The sequence below is a fragment of the Lissotriton helveticus genome, chromosome 3_1, assembly GCF_964261635.1.
Source record: "Lissotriton helveticus chromosome 3_1, aLisHel1.1, whole genome shotgun sequence".
NCBI lineage: Eukaryota > Metazoa > Chordata > Amphibia > Caudata > Salamandridae > Lissotriton > Lissotriton helveticus.
Window position 1 is genome coordinate 1,826,140,342 of NC_136061.1, and position 21,027 is coordinate 1,826,161,368.

At 44.6% G+C, this 21,027-nt stretch overlaps 1 protein-coding gene across 2 annotated transcripts in view; it reads right to left on the minus strand.

Annotated features, from left to right (window-relative positions):
* Nucleotides 1–13,942, minus strand: part of LSP1 (lymphocyte specific protein 1) — a 311,165-nt gene extending 297,223 nt beyond the window's left edge. The window contains exon 1 of one of the 2 annotated variants that reach the window (XM_078682743.1): nucleotides 13,663–13,942. In XM_078682743.1, coding sequence (XP_078538869.1) covers nucleotides 13,663–13,715 — 53 coding nt within the window. In that variant the 5' untranslated portion in view covers nucleotides 13,716–13,942. The remainder of the gene's footprint in view (nucleotides 1–13,662) is intronic. The other variant, XM_078682745.1, reaches the window with a different exon arrangement.
* Nucleotides 13,943–21,027: the final 7,085 nt, after the last annotated feature.

The following is a 21,027-nucleotide window of genomic DNA, read 5'->3' on the forward strand; positions in this document are numbered from 1 at the left end:
ATCTCACAGAGCTTTTAACACGTTCTGCCCACCCCTAGTTGACACCCATGCGCCCCCCCCCCCTGTTGTCCAACCCACCTTTACATCTTTCACTCAAGCCAATGTTGGCTGTGTTTTTTCCATTAGACGCAAGATGTACAGCAGTGCTTAATTCGTAAAAGATAGACCTCCTGTCCGCAAAGCTCTGTTCAGAAGCCTTTAACCAGTGCAATTAAACGTAAGCGCCCCAATACCAAGGCTGGTAATGTGAAATCCACCTCACTCCCTGCTGCTTTATCTCACTCTTGCTGGTTCCTCCTTTCTCACTGCCTGAAGTTTTTTTCCGTCTCTCTCTTCCTCTAGCTTCCCGATTTGTAAATGTTTCCCTCTCTTATCCTCTGTAATTGTCTGATGCAGAAAAATTAGTGACGGTCCCCAAAAATAAGTGTCTCTGGCTCCACCGGAAACCACCGGCTCAAATTAAGATTAAGAAGTGCTGAACAACAATTAATCAGTACACCCCAGGGGGTTGGGGCGGGGCAGCAGAAAAGGATATTTAGTGATCGGCCTCTACGCGGTACTACTCAAAAATCCTCACGAGATGGGCAAAGCCTGGCGAGCGGTTCTTTGGAGCGGTCCAAGGCGCTAAAAATACACCCTGCTTCGTCAGGGGGGAAGGAAAATGGGCACGAGCTATTTCTGAAGCAGACCAAGGAACCACGACCCCTGCACACCTCCTCCCCGGAGAGACACCTGTCCTGGGGAATGCTTACCGCAGCCCACTGTGAGTAGAAGCAGTAGAACAGGAGGGGGGCGGGGAGGGGGGGGCAGAGGAAGCTGAGTGGGGCCGAAGTAACTCCCAACCAATACATATGAACTGTGAGAGCCCCCGTGGACGCAGACACCCCGAGTTAAATAACGGAGTGTGTGTGTGTTTATCATCGGGTTTGCAGGAGTACCAGCACCACAACCCTTGTGCATCCGTCAGCGCCGCGAGGTCTCACCCTGGCGTGAGATTCTTAGGCCTCTGCTGGTACTTCCATTGTAACCATGGCGTCATGTCGGATTTTATGGTCCAATTTACACACACACACATTTCTCCAAAGTACAAGAAGTTTACAAAGTGACTATCAGGAAAGGCGAGCAATCGCAGCCCTAAACATAAAGCAAAAACACTTTTTTTGTCAATGGAAGCTTCAGTATAGATTGATTTTATTTACAAAAGCTTGTCTTGAGAAATTTTGTTGGATAACAAAAAAAGCATACGATATGCTAAGGTGCTGTGTAATGCAAACACTTTCTTCGCCTCCTCACCTTCCTCCATGGTATTACCTAGTGCAGTGGCTTTGACCCTTCGCAGCCAGGGTTGAAACGTGTTAAATCATACCAAAAAAAAACAATGAAGGCAACGAAGTGCAAAAAAAAAAATTCTGTCCGCTTTACAAATCTCTCGTGGCTGTCTGGTCTCCATTGATAACCATAACTGACGATTTTTTTATGCATAGGCGTAGTCATAGTTAGTACCTAGTTACTGTAGGAAATAGATTTCTTGGAGTTTGCTATTAACTTTGACACAGACACACATATACATAGCTCTTTCTCCTCTCTTTTTTTTTTACTCTCTCATATACAACACATTATAAAGTGTTTTTAAATCCCAATACCGAGAATATTTTGAAATATTTCAATGACTCATTGACGGAAATCCTTTTACTGAAACATACATTTAAATATAAGCAACAAAACAAAATGATCTCACTGATGCCTTAGACGCCATCAGCCATCCCATGCTTATCTCCGGGCTCTCAGAAGATGGCCACAGTCTCGTTAGCAATAATAGCACTCCTTAATGGGTAGAACGCAAATTAGTCCATTTGCCAGGGGGAAGAACTTTTATAATTATGCCGATGACACACTACTAACCTTCAATCTCGCTAACCGACCAGAGCCCCAAAGTTCAGTCCGTCAGCTATGGTGGACTGTCTATCTTTCACCCTTTGGTGAATGGCCTTTATTTTTATTAAAGGAGTGTCTGTTCACAGTATTGGCATGCACATCAATGCCAGTTTAAAATCAAGAGGAGAAAGGTTGCAAAAGCAGCAAAAATCCGGTTTTGGCAACTGAAAACTCGAACGTCTTTATTAGAGTTTATTGACAGACAACTTTATTTGATGGTAATCAATGTGTTAATTCAATCTAGATAAAGCTATTGCAATGCAATATCTTGCCTTCCATGAAACTCTAACACACCAACTCCAACTGGTGAAAAATGCTGCCACCACTATGTCAAAACATTCACAAATTCTGCTTATATTAAAACAAATTAATTGGTTACCCATCAAAAGCAAAGTCATCTTCAAGCTATTGTAATAGAACCAGAGCCATCCATCAAAGATCCCAATGACTTCTTTGCCAAGACGTTCAATTGCTGTCCTCCTAATCACACACTTTGCTTAACATAGCTGTGTCTAGTTGGTGTCATTAAACTGCTCAGTCACCTACGGGTACACACCTTCTCAGTCACCCCTTCTATGATTCGGGACACTCTTCCTCTCCGTCTACGAGTAGAAACAAATCTGCTACAATTTAGGATACTCCTGAAAACATTTTCATTCTAGCCTTCCAATTAGGCTTTGCAGTTAGTTTAACAAGTTACTCTTTTACAGCGCCATAATGCCTCGGTGACAGATCACCCTATACAGATCCATTCGTAGACCATATGACAAAAACATCACAGGTTAGTGGCATCACAACACTGCACATGCGTACGAAAAGGAACACATTTTTAATGTGCTGTGGGAGGTTGCAAAAGTGTGTGGAGAGGGGGTTCAGTCCAGGAAGGCGGGCGGGGGGGACGGGACTCAGACAGTACAGAGGATGCGAGGTGCTCACTGGAGGACTGAGGTTTGTTTAGACCACACTGGATCACCAGTAGTTCATGGAAGATGAGAGGGATTGGTGTATTGCTGGTGGTGAACTCTAAAGGGCAGGCTTTGATAAAATATGAATGTGATCAACAACCTGTCGGAGAGGACGACAAGGTCATTAGCGGTCACAACTGAGGAATCTTTCCACCCAGGCTAATCGAGTTTTTCAGCTTTTGGTGGCACCGATGTACTGCATTGCTGCCCACAGTAGGTCTGAAGGAGAAACTTGGTCAGACAGCTCTAAGATCATACTGTATGAAATAGGCTGTTCTGGAAGTAGGAGCTAGGAAAGGCACCTCAATGTTTATGCTAAAGGGGGCAGTATGGATTCATACATGTAGCTCCCGAACAAACGGAAGGAAGAGACCATACTTTAGTGGAAGAACTTAGGTGGTGTCCAGAAGTGTCTCAATGTGTTGCAACTGTGGACAACGGTAGATAGATTATCATCTGTTGTGCTTATAATAGTATTTATTTTGGAAAAATACGTACTTCATTGTCTTTTGTTAAAATCATAAATTACTTGTTTTTTTTATATACATCTAATATTGTCACAATAGACCAGATTTGGTTTGTTTGCTGCTGGTCTAACTGTTGAGGTTAACAAACCTATAAAATTAAATTCTTGGGGACTCAGCTACTCTTAATATATACAATCCCTCACATTTCTGTTTGTGGGTGCTGCCATGCCCAGTGGCAGGCCCACAAATTGCTTCTCACAGCTGATAAACCGAAGTATAGCATGGCTTTCAGGAGTCTTGTTCTGCCACAGCGTACCCCAACCAGACTTCCCATTTCAAAAGGGGCCTATCTGTCTTATGTGAGTGGTTGAGGGGTGGGACCTATCAATGTGGGAGACTAAGGTTTGACCCTATAGGAAGCTGCCATCAGCTCCACCACAGATTAGGCTTGAGTACTACAGAGGCACATTGGGGAATGTTCTTGTGTGCCCAAACCTTATTGCCCAAAACTGAGATGAACTGCTCAGGCTGCGGTTTCTTCAGAAATTGTTGCACCTGCTTTAACACCTGGTGCTGGATGAGGAGCGCTAGCTTTGGGAAGGGTGGGCGGTGCATTGGGTGCATGAGGCTGCTACACCCAGCTTTCCTCATTTTCTGGAGGGGTTGTTCGTTCACTGACGGAGAGCTGGTCCAGGTCTCGTCTAGCTTTGGAGATTTCGATTCTCCATACTCACCATTGTGGGCAGCGGGTCAGTGTGCATGTAAATGAAGCACAACTTCCTGTGGGGAGGTGCAGGGCCGTACACAGGCCGCAACCCTCGAGGGGACCTCCAAGCCTTCAAAGGGGGGCCCTATCCTGCCAAAGACCAAAGAATATCTCCAAGACACAGGAGACTCAGGGGCCCTCATCCCATCCAGCAGGGGTGCTCCATCATTTTGGGTTATGCCACTGAGGAGGAGCCTTCGTAGACCGGTCAGCCGAGGACGCCCTTACTTCGGAGGGTGATGCTTGGGTGTCCAGGAATATCTCTGGAGCACATAGCGTGAACAGACCCAGTGACTCAGAGGCAATCTCTTGCCCCTGTGATTAGGGAAAGAGGAGGGTGGAGCCACGTACCCCTGGGTGCTCAACTAAAAGAGGTCTCGCTACGTCAATGGCATAATGAGAACTTGGTTTGCACCAGCATCATGAGTCCCTAAACGTACCCTACCTACGATGGCTCTTCTTAATGCTAAATTCCAATCTCTCCTGTGGGTGTCTATTCCTCCGCAGTATTCCAGATAACACAGGTGTGACATTGTGCCCACGAAGCCCACAGACCGATTGGCGCACCCCATGAAACTCTAGGCTGGAGACACGGGGTGTGCAGGTCAGGTCCTGCAAATGGCTCATGCAGAACGGCCAATTTCACAAAAAATATTTACTGTGCGAGGAAGGGCGGGGATTTTTGCCAAGCATTGCCTAAGAAGCACTTGGACCATTCCCCATCAAAAGTCACAATAAAAACCTCAAAAGCTTCTTAGGCTGTGGCCTTGTAGGGGAGTTAAACAGCCATAATGGACATCTGTGTTGCAGAGCCTCAAAATGCGACCTGGACACCGTTGGAAACTCACTCTGTGCAGGGGTTTCCAGCTCACCTTGTGATTTCCGCTTGCCACCTGGTGACCGCGTGAGGAGAATAATGGGACACAAGGTGGCACTGTGTGAGGTGGCTCTTGCCGCAAGCTTAGACCTAAAGCTCAGAAGCATAAACTATCTGAGCTGAAACTAGAAAAAAAAATATGTAAAACAGTAAAAAAAAAAAAAATAGTAAAAATAAATAAATAAAAGAAAAAGGAGGGCTGTGGCTGCCCAGCAATTTAACATTAAACCGCGAAGAAAGATTCCGGTCCACCCAGATTGGGCCGAAACAAAGGGGGACTGACGAAGGTTACTACTTCCATCGGAAGGGGGCGTCTGAACAAAGTTCATTCATTGTACAGATGGAATCGGTACGTCACCATTTTGATAATCCAGCTATTTAAAGACGTTTCTGGATCTCGCCATTAGGTGGCGTGGTACGCACACGTTGACAATGACCATCAAGCCACTGAAGGATACGGGTTTCTCTCAGAGGATATTTTGCACGTCTTCAATGTTATAGCTGTACTAAACGGCAGTTGCAACGTGCACTTTCTGCTCTGGCCACTCTACAACCCACATTTTCCAGGGACCGCTCTTGAAATAGGTTCAAAACCACAATTGCGACTCGTACATCCTTCCAGCTAGCTAGCACATGACCTCAAAGGGGACGGGCACAGCATCCCCGTCTTCGGTGCGCCCGAACAGAATCGTAGCAGTAAACGCATAGCCTTGGACTGGAAAAAGGCACGCCAACACAACAAGTGGCGTAACGGCCAGAGCTGCTGACTTTGGCGCTGGGTAACCAAGTTCGACTCTCGGCGTCGAGTCAACATCCTGTGATTTTGGGCAGATCACTTAATCTCCTCGTGCCCACCAAAAATTAATATGCCCTTGTGTAATGTAACAGGTGCTAGTGTAAAGTGCTCCAATAGCTTCGGGTGGAGTCCGCGCTGTATAAAACTGCAAAAAAACAAAAAGGATTCATTTATAGATGTTCCCTAAATACCAGTCAGCCATTCCCTCAGGAACATGTAGATGGAGAACGCATGGCCTTTCCAGGCCTCTACCGGGGAAACCACCTTGACCCCCGCATGTGGTAGGGAAGGTTTGAAAAAGGCATGTGCCCTCTTCCTCCAAATGAGAACGGACACGAGGATCTGATGACGTGGAAGACTGTCCGCATTTGTCTCTTGAAAACCAAAAGTGTGCAAATACCAGCGGCGCACAAGGAAGAGTAAATGAAGGTCTATGGCGATTCGAAGAGCACCATGCAAAGGAAAGCTCGAGGATGCAGAACTCCTGCGGACCAGGAGTGCGTGAAGCCATGTCATGCAAAGAGGGAGTGTGGGGGGAGGCAGTGTGTGAGGAGAGCAGGCTTGTCAGAAGTGTTTGCATGGCTCGGATAAAAAAAAAAGCTATATTTCGGGTCCCATTCCGCACATTTATGCCAAGTGGCACGAACACCTGATTCAAAGTAGAATTTAAAAAAATGTCCTCCTGAGAAACAGCACGTTTGCACAGTATTTAATACAAAATCAGGGCCATTTAGTGGCATTTCTGTTAGCTGCTTCATATTTGGACCTAAAAGGAAAATAGCAGGCTTGCATTATTAATCTATAAATAGATTTTAAAATAGGATCGCACGCACTGCAAAAAAATCAGTCCCATGTGGCCCTCTCAACAAGTAACAGCCCGCGAGGAGAGTGTAGACCCGAGTTAGAGGCAGGGTCTTGGAGAGGAAGTAAAACCAGCTCACAAAGTAGAAGTAAAGGCCAGAAAATTAAAAGTGGCAATAGTGCACAGGCATGGTACCGCAACAAGGCCTGCGGAAATTGAGAGAAACCAATACACCCTCCCAGATCCAGGGCGATCTTCTACAGAAATAGGCAAAGAAATTACCCAGGACTTTCAGATTTTGCGTTTGAGAAAAAGCTATTCCAATACTATATTTATTAGACCATAAGACAGTATTAAAACATTTGATTACCATCACACAATGTCCATACTTTTACATAAAATGCAAATAAGTTGGAGGAATCGCCTGCCCACATTGTTGAAATCATGTCTGGCCACCACGCCGGCCCTTAAAGCACAGGCGAATTGACTAGAGAGCCCAAGTGCTAGCCACCGGGTCCCCAGATATAATCTTTACAAGATGAACTCCCTGCTACCTCTGAAGGAGAGGGGCCAAAGACCAGCAAGTCAGCTGAGCCCCTTAAACATCCATGCCAAAGCAACCCAGCCAGACAGCCCACCCGGCACCCAACAGGAGCTAGGCTAGACCTGGGCAACCGGGATGGGTCTTGGTTCCCTGGTGCAAGCTCCAACTCCCCAAAATCCCTAGGGAAGTTGCCTAGAGAACCCAGCGAGCCAAGGACAATTGCTGCAGTGTGAAAGAAGCTTGTGTACAGGGCAGCAGGTCGCCGGTTAGCAGGCGTACAGCTGATCCAGGAAGCGAGGTGGGATTCTCAAACAACTCGCAGCTTAAATGCCCCGGTCTGCTGCCCAGGCGACCCCACTGACCCCTGGCAGCCAATGGGCGCCAAGCACAGTTTACCAGGCAGTATGAGAAGGTGTGTAAAAAAATAAATACATAAATAACACCAAATGGCAAAGTCCGGGGGTGCGCCTCACCTGGGACAGGGGTCCAACTTGTGGTTGGGGCCCGCCATTAGGGCATTGCTCCTTTAGTCATAAGTAGTATAAGGCCATACACTTCTCAGCTTTTAGTAGCATAATACTCGCAGCTGCTTGCAGTGTCCGCAAAGAGACCAAATGTTGGAAGGGCCATGGAGTGTGGACTCCTCTTTCATGCTCACAAGCAGGTGTAACATACAACACTATGGTGCACACAATGCAATTATGGCGGATTGAAAAGGTGATCAAAGTTGCAATACATTGTCACAATATGTTTAACAGGACAATGAACAGTTATAAGCCAATATGATTCAAATTGTCAATAAGTCTCTAAACAGTAAATGAAGAATGCATATATGGAAATAATTGAATCTGGGTAAAATGTGCAATACTCAAAACAGTTAAACGATCAGTAACAGCTGAAATAAACACATTTTTACATACACATTTTGTTCACATTTTTGTAAACAGTTGTATTTTGTATTTGTTGACCTCAGTAGGGGTCTGAATCAAATAAAAATGGATTGATTGTAAACAGTCATTTCTTTGGATGCATTACATCTGCGCTTCAGGTTTATCAAGGAAAATATCATGTCACTCAACGTAAATTAACAACTTGGGATAGTTAACCAGTATTGAAAGGCCAGACCTCCTCAACATACAAACATCTCTGCAGTGAGTGCCTTAACCCAACGAGATATAATACAAGCCATTGCTACAGAGGTGTCTGCATCAGTCTATACGGGTGCTAGCCAAGAAGTTTTCAAAAGGATGATGCATAAAGCATTGAATTGAAATATTGCCATAAATAAAGGGAGCAACCCACCCAACATTCTGTGCCAGACAGTGGTCCAAATGCATTTTAAAAAGTATGGGAACTATGATGCTGCATGCAATGAGGTCAGTGACTGTGTGGGCAAGGTCAAAGGTGTGGCAAAAAAGAAAATATTTTGTAAATTTGTTTTGGTCTTTCACCTTTAAAGTAACTACAAATAAAATAATGCAAAGCTTAAATGAAAAAATACAAGTTAGGCTAATCAGTAGGAAATGCACATTATGAAACGTCTATTCGATGCTGCACGTCAAAGGCCTGTATATGTGTGACCAGAGAGCCATAGAAACTAGTGAGTTTTGCCCCAGCCTGTGACAGAAAGTACTGTGAACATGCAAGTCATCATCTTAAACTTGCATTACACACAGTATAAGCTGGGCTGCTAGTGATGCGTATATAATTGTTGACCGGCATGAGTGTGTAAAAGAATATCTGCAATAAAAATATATTTTCAACAAAAAAAAAATAAGCTGGGCTGCTGCAAAATGAGCAAAAAGATTCAAGATAAAAAAGCACTTCCAAAATATAGATTTTAGACTCAGACTGTACGTAGTGCCATTTGTTTTGTAACTGTTCATTAAAAGCACACACTTGACAGCTCAGTTGGTAACTTCACAGCTCAGCTGGTAACTTCCTTGCAATACCACTCAAAAATAAATCTGTGTCATCAGGAAGCTTCAAGTGATTCAATCAATTAAAGCCAATACCGGCTACAAAGCACCCTTTACATGTGTTGATCAACAAGTAGCTCATATTTACATTAGTTTCAGGCAAGCAGGCACCCTACCCTACCTTGGGATAACAGGACATACGGAGACCGACTTCCTGCCTCGCACTCCAGGTGAAACATTTCAGGTGTCGGAATGATGGTTTTCGTTTCACAAAAGTAGGGGCAACTTTTTTTTCTCCATAAAAATAAAGTATGAGCACATCGTGCCCTCTGACCCCACCCACTTTGACATCTGGTGCCAGGCCACACATCCTGCCCCACCTATGCTCGAGCAGTAGGGTGTGCGGATGCCATTTGGGGCACAACCGGGCACTTCACATAGGGTTCAGTTTTGTACGAAAATTGCTCTGGAGGGAGTGAGGTTTTAAGGTTTGTTTGGGGGGCATCTGTGAGGGAGGCAAAATGTAAGGTTTTCAGTCTGCTGGCATGGGGGTGAGCCACTGAGACAGAGTAACTTTTGCACCTCTTAATTCACGCTGTCGCGCAATACTCATGGCAGGCCATCTCCAAACCACAGCAGACAAAACGGCCAATATGTACTTTCTACTTTGCTGCAGCAAGAAAAACAAGCATTGACAAACCCAATAGGTTTGGCTTTCATGTGGAAAAACGTTAAAAAAATTCTTGCACAACTGATGGGATGATACAGCTTCTCATAACATTTCTAATGACGCGTCTATTTGACTTGCAGCTAATATTTTTCAGATTATAAACCCCATATTACTAACCATTAAGGGGATTGTTTTAAAATACCAAAAACCATGAGATTTTCACAAGCTACTTCGATGCTTATCAGAAGTGCTGTATAAAACTGGGACATATTGTGAATAACTTCATCAAAAGAGACAATTTTTAAAATAGTCCAATCACAGGTCACAAACACCACAAGAAGAGAATAGGAAAGGACTCCCTTTCAAATAAAAAAATCTCAAGATGAAAAGAATGAGGGGAGGGGAGATAGTAAAACGCGACGCAGGGCAGGGCCAGGTGGCATGGCGGGAAGAGACCTATAAAGACTTCCGCACAAACTTCAGAAAAAGCATGGCCTCTTTCAGCATCCTGTGCGCAAGGGACTCTGGGGCCTTCACAGCTGCGACCCCGAAGCCCTTGCACGCCAACACCACTAGCGCCTACTACTGCTAGTGCAACGGCCTTGAGGAAAGGAGAAAGCAGGCCAAGGCACAAAATGGCGCCAGTCTACAGCAGAGGTTACACCACATGGGCGGGACTGCATTGCCTCGGAGACAAAGTTTCTCCTCAATCTGTTTTTACAACCCTCCAAGGTTGGAGTTCATTTGGTAACTGGGATAGGATGTGGTCTGACGGCTAGATTGCAGACTTTGGTGCTGGAAACCAAGGTTCGAGCCTCGGGGTCGTGTCCACATTCTGGGCAAATCACTTAATCCCCTCGTGCCTGAATGTGTCCTTGTGTAACGTAACTGGTGCTCATGTAAAGTGCTCCAATACCTTCGGGTAGAGTTTGCGCTATATAAATCTGCATTAAAATGTAAAAAAAATTAAAAATCCATTATACAGGTCTTAAAATGGGATGAAAAACACTGGGCCCCTCCCCACAAAGTGCGTGGCTTAAACAAGCAAGCTAAAAATCTGTGCTTAACACAGTGTGCCGCCCAACTGTTATTTTTTGCAGGCTCATTCTGTTATTGCATCCAAATATATAATGCAACGGACATTACACCTAACAAACCAGGACTATTAGCTTTATCAATGGTTATTAGTTGCATAAAATAAATAAATAATACAAATTAGTTTGTCGTATAAAATACTGAAAATATTTCAAGTCTGAAATGAAGAGATTATGAAGTAACCATCACCAGTCTCTTTGAAGTTACATCAAAGGTCGTTGAACGGTGGGACTGCTGACGAGCTAAGATTTTTTTTTCACTCAGAGGATGAGGGAAAACATGGAGAGCCCTATAGGGATCTGTCTCTGCATCTGGTTTTTAGATCTGCCTATTCTGAGCACCGACGGGACCCGGCCCACTTAAAAATGCAGTTAAGGATCCAATTCTTTGAAATATCTTTTCATTTTAAATTGGCTAAAATAGTCCAAAACCTCACCGTTCAAAACAGTGTTGTGAAAACGTTTTGCAAGTTGCAACATAGTCTTTTCTTTAGAAGCTTATGGGCAGAAGGTACCGGAGTGCCTATAACAAGGTGTTTTCTTACACTGGGTAATTAATCCAGAATGGTGGAGCAGGTATGAGGAAGTGTGCCTACCCCATCAGTAGATTTCTTTTTACTGCCCTCAGCTAGAGTAGTACACTCTAGAGTCCCCTAAGCCAAATAGGGAGCTGTGAGCTAGCCTACTTTCCTCCACCAAGAAGATAGTGCCAAGCGTGTTCTCTACTACTCAGAGTAGCGTAATCCATTCTACACAAGGTGGCTGCGCTGTCCACTTTACTGTCCTCCACCAAGCAGGGCCGTCTGAGTCATGATACGCTCCTCCATAGGCATCAGTGGTGTAATCTAATCTCCCCCACCACCCCCGCCCAAGTTGTCTTTATCTTCTGCTAAAGAGAGCTGTCGGCGCCATTTTAGCTGCCCCCTTGAGAAGAAAAGCTGCGCTGTACTTTTGGTGCTTTCTTCTAAACCAACGGGAGTAAGCTAAAGCCTAACATGGACTTCGTATATTAAACGCCCAGGACCCGAAACATGATGCCATAGTGACCATGCAGTGACCCTATTCCTTACCCAAGTGAGTAGGAAGGCCCTGCTACCCTTTCTCTATACCAGAGAGATTAGTGGAAGCCACACTACTCCTGCGTCATTGCCTCCAGCCCTGGACCAGTGTGCTGCGATCTCACGTACACACAGACCATGGCATCTCATTTTCCTAAGTAAATGGCCAGCATGGCATCACACAAAGGGGAAACAATCCCCGTCTTTGTCAGATTATCGCTCATAAACACCTATCTGTGTGTGCACAGGCAGAGCCGTGTGTGCCTGCACAAGTATGAAAATAGCAAACGGAACTGCCAGCCAGGATTAACCGGTAGTAATGCTTTATGTGGATCCAAGAACTAAAATAGTAAAGGTGCTGCTGGTCAGGACTAAGATACCTTGGCTGAGCCATGGGTGTGCTCCAGCACTAAAATAACCAAAAGCGCTGCGGGTCAGAGTTGTGCTGCGCTGATAAGAGTACTGTGCCCTGGACCCAGAGCTAGGAGCACGGGGTCTTGCACATCCGAGTCAAGGGCCTTCGACTGAACTAGATCTACCTTATCCACCTAGCACAGTAAATATATATATTTATGCTTTTTTCCCCTACTGGATACATACCACAAGCCACTTTGCAGCGCTAGGAGACACCCAGACTTTGTTGCCAACCCCTTCTTGGCAAACTCGGTAATGAAGAAAGTCTGAGTGAGGGGGGATGGGGAGGGGGGGGTTGGCAGGTATTTACTGGTGGCTCACATGGTGGTAAGTAAATCAGTACATCTCTCTCTCTCCACACCAGTCCACCGCCAAATCAAGGGAGCGCCCCCACCAAGAAACACTCTAGTTAGAAGTGGGCAACAGGTGATCTCCTTTTCAATGTTGAATTATTTACCCTTTATAGAACCTCCTGTTGATATGACCATTTGGTTACAGTCTCCTCGGGGCACAGCCTAAAGCGCTTTATATCTCTCTGCATATGCGACCAGCCATTACTTTACTCTTCCCGCCCTTAGCAGCTCTGCGGCCCTTGCTGCAGCAGTAGTTTTGCAGTAACCTAGCAGCAGACAGACTGCTTGCCTGATTCTAGCGCATTTTAAAAGTACCCGATATAGTGCTATCTCACATGCAAATAATGTTGTTTCTTTCAACAATTTTGCATCCTCAGATGGAATGCTATTTCAAAGGACCTTTACAACATTCCCCCCAAAAATACATGCTTGAAAAACTGACCCCACCTTAAAACTTCCAATTTTCCACTTTCTCTCAAATGACTCCTTAGTTTCCATCCGCTGCATGGCTCCTTTATTTGAGCACAGGCTACTCTAAGTCACATGCTGCTGGTATGTATATTGTACTTCTGAAAATTACTGACACCTCATTTTCATATCACATCCCCATCTTATAAAGTCAGACCCCCTGCGACCTAACAATGAATATCCTCCATCTCGCCTATTAACCCCATGAACTCGCATACACCCCAATAATGATCACACCTCCCTACTATCAACTACTGCAAACTACACAGAGAATCTGGGGGAAATGCTTGGAGTGTTTTCATTTAAAGAACAGGACTGATCCCATGAAGCAACAACCAATAAAGAAACCACTAACATTGTGTTTCCAGAGCAGGGTGCTGCATGTCCTAAAGCGCTACAGTGCCTCGTGAAAGATAGTAAGCACTATATAAATGCAAATACAATACATGTGGGTGTACAAAGGGCTATGGAGGCGTCGAAGGGTGTTGCCTGGAAGGGGGTGGGGGGGGGCAGGGTGCGGTGACGCCGACTCACCTTTCCTCCTCGTTAGCCTCCTGCTCACTGGGTCTCTCCTCGCTGTCGCCCATCTTCTGCTCGGGCGCCTGGGGTGCACCTTAGTGGCTCTAGCTCGCGGGGGCTGTTGCAATGGCAGGGCGGTGCCTGGCAGGGCTCAGCCGTCGTACGCTCGCTGGAGTCCTCGCGCCAAAAAGAGAAGTGCTCTGGCCCAACAGCGGATGCTGCGGTGTGGCTCGCGCGAGGTTCCTTTTCCTCTGCCTCTGCACCTGATTGCATTGTCTTTTGTTGCCGTGGAAATAAAACCACCACCGCCCAGGCAACCTGCATCATGTTTTTTGTCCCCATCAGTTCCCCTTTACTGTACGTGGAAACTGTCCCCAACTCAAACTTTACGACATACAAACGGGGCTTTGTCGATAAAAGCTCATTACTTTGCCCAAGATTCTGGAGGAGTCGAGCTGAGGAAAAATATATTTAAATGTTGAACATCAGATCACCAGAAAGGTCCCCCAGACTGAGCAGCATTAGCACTGCTCAGCCTCACCCAAAGGCCGTCACAAACTCACTCGCCATCACCCACCCAGGCTCGGCAGGAAGAGACTCGGAGAACATGAATTTACAGCAAGGTCCCTTTCAAAATATCTGAGTGTTTCCTTCTCGCCGTCCCAAGGCCTCGCATGGTACAAATGAAGCAAGCATTGGCAAAGCCCATAGGTCTCACCTTTCAGTGGCATCGCTCAACATTTGGCTCAGCCAAAATAGGCTTGTACTCATCAATATAAAAAGTAACAATATTTTTGGGCCTTCCAAAGCGCACTTTGCAGCAGTAGTAGCCCCTGGTACTGAAGGGAACTATTTTATGCGAACTGGGTTGACCCATTGCCACATAGTGAGCAAAAGAAAAATGGGAAGAGCACACCAGGGGATGACGAATTCGGGCTGAGAGCCCTCACAAGTATTCTACATATTTTTTCAGTACAATCAAAAGGTCTTGGCCAACTTCAAAACTAAAAGGAAGCAATAAAATATACACAAACGTGCATTAAAGTGTAAAGAGGGGCGCAGTAGCAACATCGTTGAGGCCAGGCCCTTCAGAAAAGGCAAACAAATAAAAAAATGCATAAAAATGGAAAGGATGGGGGAAAACAACTGAATAGTGGTTGGGAGGTTAGGGGGAGAAACCTATACCACAGGGGTTGGGAGAGAACAGGGAGCAACATGGGGCGTATGGGGAGTGGGGTTGACCAAAAAAAAAAAAAAGCCTGACAGAGGGGTGGGGAAATCAACAGATTAGTTGAGGGGGAGGAGCGAAAGAATACAAAGTAGGGAGGAGTGCAGGGATTTAGGGAGGGGGGGGTTTGGCACACGACGGAGAGAGCAAAAAAAAAAAAACACAAAAAACACATGCACTCATCACATTAAGCGCAGGAAGAAAAATTAAATCGTATATCCCTATATACCTGAAGGTATCAGTGGAAACGCCAAGACATCCAACCAAAAATAAAGAAGGTCTGCTCCAGGGTTGGGACAAACACCAAAAGAGGAAGGAAAGCGAATGAAGGAGCAAATGAGAGGTACAAAAAAGTCAACTAATGCTAAGCAATTGGCTGACCCAAAGTCCTCTGTAAGTATCGATATCACCCACAAGAGTTCTTCAACAACACACAGCTAAAAGCTATGTGTTGGCAACACCTAAAATACCAAACATTGGTAAAGCTAATTAGTAATGCCTTGGCAAGATGGTACAATAGTTAATTTATTTTTTGATAACAAGCATATGCCACAGAAAAAAGAGAGAACAGCATGCACCTGCATAAACATTGCAGCCATATGCCTGCATATATACCATCGCAGATAAGTTTAATACAACATTGTGGGTGTTTCCTAGCAGACAGGTGTGGTTCGAAGAGGTGTTGGAAGCTCTGTTAGTTTAAATACATATCATCGGAAAATGTGTTTTTATTAGCACAAAGAACATTTTTGAAAGACCTAAAATAAACACATAAGGATGATTACAAAAAAAGTATAAAGAACATAAGAAAGGTAAAGTAAAGTATTGCCCCTCTTGCCCTGGCAACTCTGTGATAAGGCAAAATGCAGTCACTCACAGAGCAAGAGAGCAAGGGAGCCATGACTGAAGTAGTCTGAAACACTGATCCATGCAAAGTGCTGCGGTGAGAGGAACCAAAATGAGAAGTATAGCGGAACCGACCAATGGGTGACGAGGAATGGCCCAAGCCTGCGCGTGTGTCTATATATCTTGATTAGATAGAGAGATATAGAGCTAGTGAGATAGGGGCACACATTTTTTAATTGCACGAATGTGGCAAAATAGACAATGTCTCTTGGCAATACCTAGAAAGGAGAAGAACAAATAAAATGTAATGCTTCCCACTGACCCAAGGGGCAAGGTTCATAGAGGAGCTTGCGGATGAATGAGGAAGGAGACTTACCAGGGGTGGGGGGTTGGTGGTAAGTGTCAGCAGTGCTGAGATCTAAGGGGAGGAAGCCTATCTGACTAGACATTATAGTTGTCTGCCACGGGTTGTCTCCTCGCTGTGCCTTCAAGAATACTGGATGAAAGGATTTGAGATCAGTCAGTTGCTTCTCAAAGCATGGATAGTTCCGTGGTGGCCATTCTAGCTGAAAAGTTGCGGCCCTTTCGGCTTTTTAATATCAACTGATACTAGTAAGGAGAAAAAAATCAGTTTAATCTTAGACTGGTTACTGGTGTCTCTTAAGGTTGTGGTACTGGAAATCCGAAAACGAGTACTCATCCCAGTAACAGGAATAAAAACTTTATTGTAATATGACGAATTTAGTGCCAAAAGACCGAGAATGGCGAGTACAGTATGTACAAGCATTTCCGTCGCATTCAGGTGATGATTTCACCTCGAAATCACCATTTATATCCTGAACCCTTGGCATCCATTTTGTATATAGCCGCCATTTGGTGTGTTGCCCTGTACATAGGCCTTAATCCAGCTGAAATCGATCCCACAAGGACACGTACACCTTAATCGACTTTCCTATGACCTGTACAAGTTGGGACCGTTGCCTCAGGCCGAACTCGTTAGGTCAGTTCCCCTCCCAGTGGCCGAACAAGATAACATCAAGGCTCAACAAGCCATAAAACCATTTCAGCGCGCACACCTGCCCTATCTCGCTCACATCTATCTCCACTCCTTTTCTTCACTTACTTTATGATGGGGAGGTGCCCGTTTTTATTGGGGGTCCAGCGATATCGGATGAAATGTTAGGCCTTGCCGAGTGATTTGTTGTGGGCAGCACGACGTGAAATATGTACATGTCATCATGACTCCGTTTTTTCTTGTAAACCAATAACTGTAAATAACATACTACAAATTCGAAGAATGTTTGCCTGAAGCTAGAAACTGTGTATAAGAAGAGAAGCCTGACTTTGTGAATTTGAGCAGTCTCCTGAGAATATACTCCCCGTGTGGTGTATTACTAGGACACTTGTTACATTGGTTGCAGCCAATAAACCAATCTTTGACTTCACCTAGAAGACTCTGAGTTTCTGTGGTCCGGATCAGGAAAGAACCCGAGGTCTCTGGGTGTGCCCTGGCACCGCTGGGTTACCGGTTCTGTGCCGGGTCTCAAAAACCCAGTACCTCAAGGTCAGGTGATGCTTATATTTGTCTATATTCTTTTCAACCTTTAGTAAATAGTCCAATGTCTAAATATGCCAGAACTCGACCCAGTTTAAAAGAATTCTAACTGGTAAACAACAGTTCCAGCAGGGAGACAGTGCAGTGTGCGAGAATGTTGTCATGAGGTTTAGAGTTTGTTTGACAAGTGCACAGAGCTAGGGTGTCTTTAGGGTTAGGCAAAAGGTTAGGCTTAGGTCTAAGGTGGTCATTAGGCTTAGGTAAAAGGGGAATGCTATGCATGGGTGTAGTGTTACTTCATTAAATATTTTTTTCATTTTTTAACATTTTGGAATTATATATACTTCATTATCCCAAAGATTATATTTAGTTTGAAAGAAAAGTTTTTTAAGTAATATAACTTACAACAGTCACCCTCACTGTTACTGGTTATTACAGGGAGTGGAGAGCATCACTTCTCCAGACCTGTGCGCTGAAGACTCAGTACAAGGAAGGACTGACTATCTTTCTTGACTGTTGGTCAGCGGGGGAGGTTGAGGCCAGTCACCTGCAATATCTCAGAGCAACTAACTGGTGATCTTTAGGCCATGAAAAATGGGCATGTACGAAAATGCAGCAGGCCACGTCACATGCAGGGTGACATTAAGGGAGGCAACACCTTCAGTAGATCTCGTCCACCAATGGGTAGGTTCCTTTTCTAACTTATTGTGAAGGTAAGTTGGTGTCCTAGGGAGGTCAGAATGATAAGCATACCTTACCACTGGATGGACTCCTTACCTCAGAAGAAAGCATGCAGGAGGCTTGTATAAGCCAGGTAGGTGGGGGTATTGACCAGGGTTAAATAGGGATCAAAAATAGGCCCGGGCACCCTAAAAAAAAGTCGCCAACATTTGTGGATTGCGCATTTTCACAAAACTCTGCAAAAGTGTTTTCAGTATTATGAAAAGAACGGGGTGGTGGTGTTCTCTAAAAGACATGTTTTCTTAACTTCACTGAGATTTTTAAAAAAAATGCAAATGTTGGCAGGACTCTGTGCACAGATTAGTTCACAACGGTGAACCACACCTGAATATAACGGAGGCCACTTCTGCTCAGGACCCTTGCCCAGGCTCAATCTGTATGCATTAATGGGACGGCCTAGCGACAGACTGGGAATGACACCTCTGCCCCGTTGGTAAAAGGTAGGTACTAGAATCCCATCTGCCTCCGGAAAGGCCACTCAGGCCCCCACTGGGCCACTGGCGGCATCTCAACAAGCACATACACAGCCCAAATCGACCATCACGCTGGCAAAAAAGTGGCAGTAGCTGCAAAACAGATACTGGCCCATCGCCCATTGCCCGCCTTACCAATCAGACCCTGGTGTCCACCTCCTTTACAGTGCAGACAAAAGCGGATATCTCCCCACCCCCATTAGCCTTTATGATTGAATTTAACTTGTAACAAATTAGCAGTTTTCTCTTTAACAGCATAACAAGGCAGAGTTACATGGCAGTCCTACAGCATCATAGCACAGCAGAAGTACCCAAGTTCCCAAGAAAGATAAATCGGGGTGGTTGCAGTGTTATTCCTGCGGTCATAAGGAGTAACTACTGCAAGGTTTAGGGACAAACACAATGGCATGCTTTCATCTTCTGGTGAACAGTTATAATACTGAGCAAGGACAACTTAATCTGGAAAAACAGTGGGGCTGGAATGGGTAAAAGGTCTGTCTTGTTCTGGAGTAAGGCCCATATTTATCAATATTTCATGCAACGCAACAAGCCACCTTGAGGTGCTGCATGAAAGAGGGAGGGCTGGAAAGCAGCATATTTAACATTGTATGGTGCATCACTGCTCTCTGCCCTGCACTGGTGCACAAACTGCTGCCTTCTGCCAATGCACGCACCCATGCACTATGGTGCAAGGGTGCATGCGTTGCAGGCAGGATTGCTTTTGTGCAGGAAAGGGCACCTTCCTGCACAGAAGGATTTTCAGATGCATTTTCCTCTTTCTACATGTGCTGCACAATGCAGCACACATATAAAGAGGAAACAAAGAAGAGAAATACATATTTCTCCACGGTGTGCATCTTGTGTGGAGGCATACAATTCTGCAGCATTCCAAAGTTTACCAGTTCTTGTAAATCTGGGAATGTGTCAGAATGCATGAGGTGGAAGCGTGGGAACACCCATGCTCCACCCATGGCCGTGTCCCTGCTGCGGTTTCTGCTGCCATGCGTTACTCAAGATTTAGCAAGCCATGCAGGGCGAAGCACAGTGGCCTTGCATGGCTTGATTAATCTCATTTAGGGTTTGGGTTGCCCTTGCGTCCCCTTGTGTGGTATAAGGGCAATGAAAAACCCTCATAAATATGGGCCTAAGATTTTAGATGAAGTAAGACAATTGAAAGCCAAAAAAATGAAATACTATATTGTAGCAGGACACACCTTAGATCTGTTCTTTTGTAATAATTCCCGAGTTTCATTTCAGGAGACGCTTCCCCTTATATGGTCAACCCCAGGGCAGTTGCCTTTTATTTTACTTTGCCACCCGTCCAAGATAGGGATATGGCCACTAACAGCAAGACCCTCAGGAGGAAATGGAAGGGGGTCTCAAATTAATCTTTTGCGACTGGTCTTCGAAGCAATCATTATATCGCCCAGGAGGACATGGACAGAGGGGCGGAGAACGGCAACGGATAAAGGTAGCACCCATACAGGAAGTCAACTTTAAGAGAAAACTGCCTATGGTGCACTGGTTTACAGTAAGACCAAGGCTTCTTAGGCAGGCCTGTCATCATCAGGAACATGCCTGGACGAAACATTAGAAGGTGCATGAAAGATCCTGATATAAAATATCGATTAGAGACTTTAAATTAGTTCTTCGAAAGCCAACTACTGCAACAACAAAAGCGAGGCGCCTAATTCCCCAAAATAACTCTTTAAAATCATTCAGCAGTTAACCATACCTCCGGCCCTGCCGGAAATCAAAGGCACAAGAGCTATGTAATAGGCTGGCAGAGTTCTTCCAACTGAAAATCTTTAACATTTATAAAGAGTTTGCAGTCTCAAACTGAAGCTGATGTTGCGCTATCCTTCAGAGAGATGCAGCCAGACCTCACACTTCATAGAAGTTAAGGAAAAAACGGAATAGAAGCAGATTTTCCTCATCTCACTCGGGAGCTTGTTGAAATGCACCTCTTCGAACACCAAATCGGGTCCCCTTCTTGAACCATGTGCATTAAAAATTCTGCATATGGTTGCAGATACAGAAGCTCAATCATTAGCATCTATGAAGAACAAAGTCATCACATCAGGGTGCTATCCTCTGATGTGGAAAGAGGCAGTACTGAAGCCACTTCTAAAGAAGCCCAATCTTGACCACAATGACTTTAAGAACTATTGTCCTATTTCTCTGCTACCAGTCTGAGCTAAGATCTCGAGAAATACCTCAATAGGATCACTGAAAGAATATCGACGGACAGAATATCGACCATCAAAAATATCGTTGAGAAAATATCGACAGTCAAAATATCGAGTTTCTATCTACAAACATGTAAGTACAAAAATATCGAGTTAAAAATATTGTTTACAAAAATATAGTTGTAAAAAATATCGTATTTACTACAAACAGTGTTAAATTAAATTAATATTAATAATTAATTACTAAAATATACTTAAAATTACTTAAATTAACTTATAATAATTAAATTAATGAAAGTTAAATAAATATTTTTTTATTTCATATTTATTAAACATATATATATATAT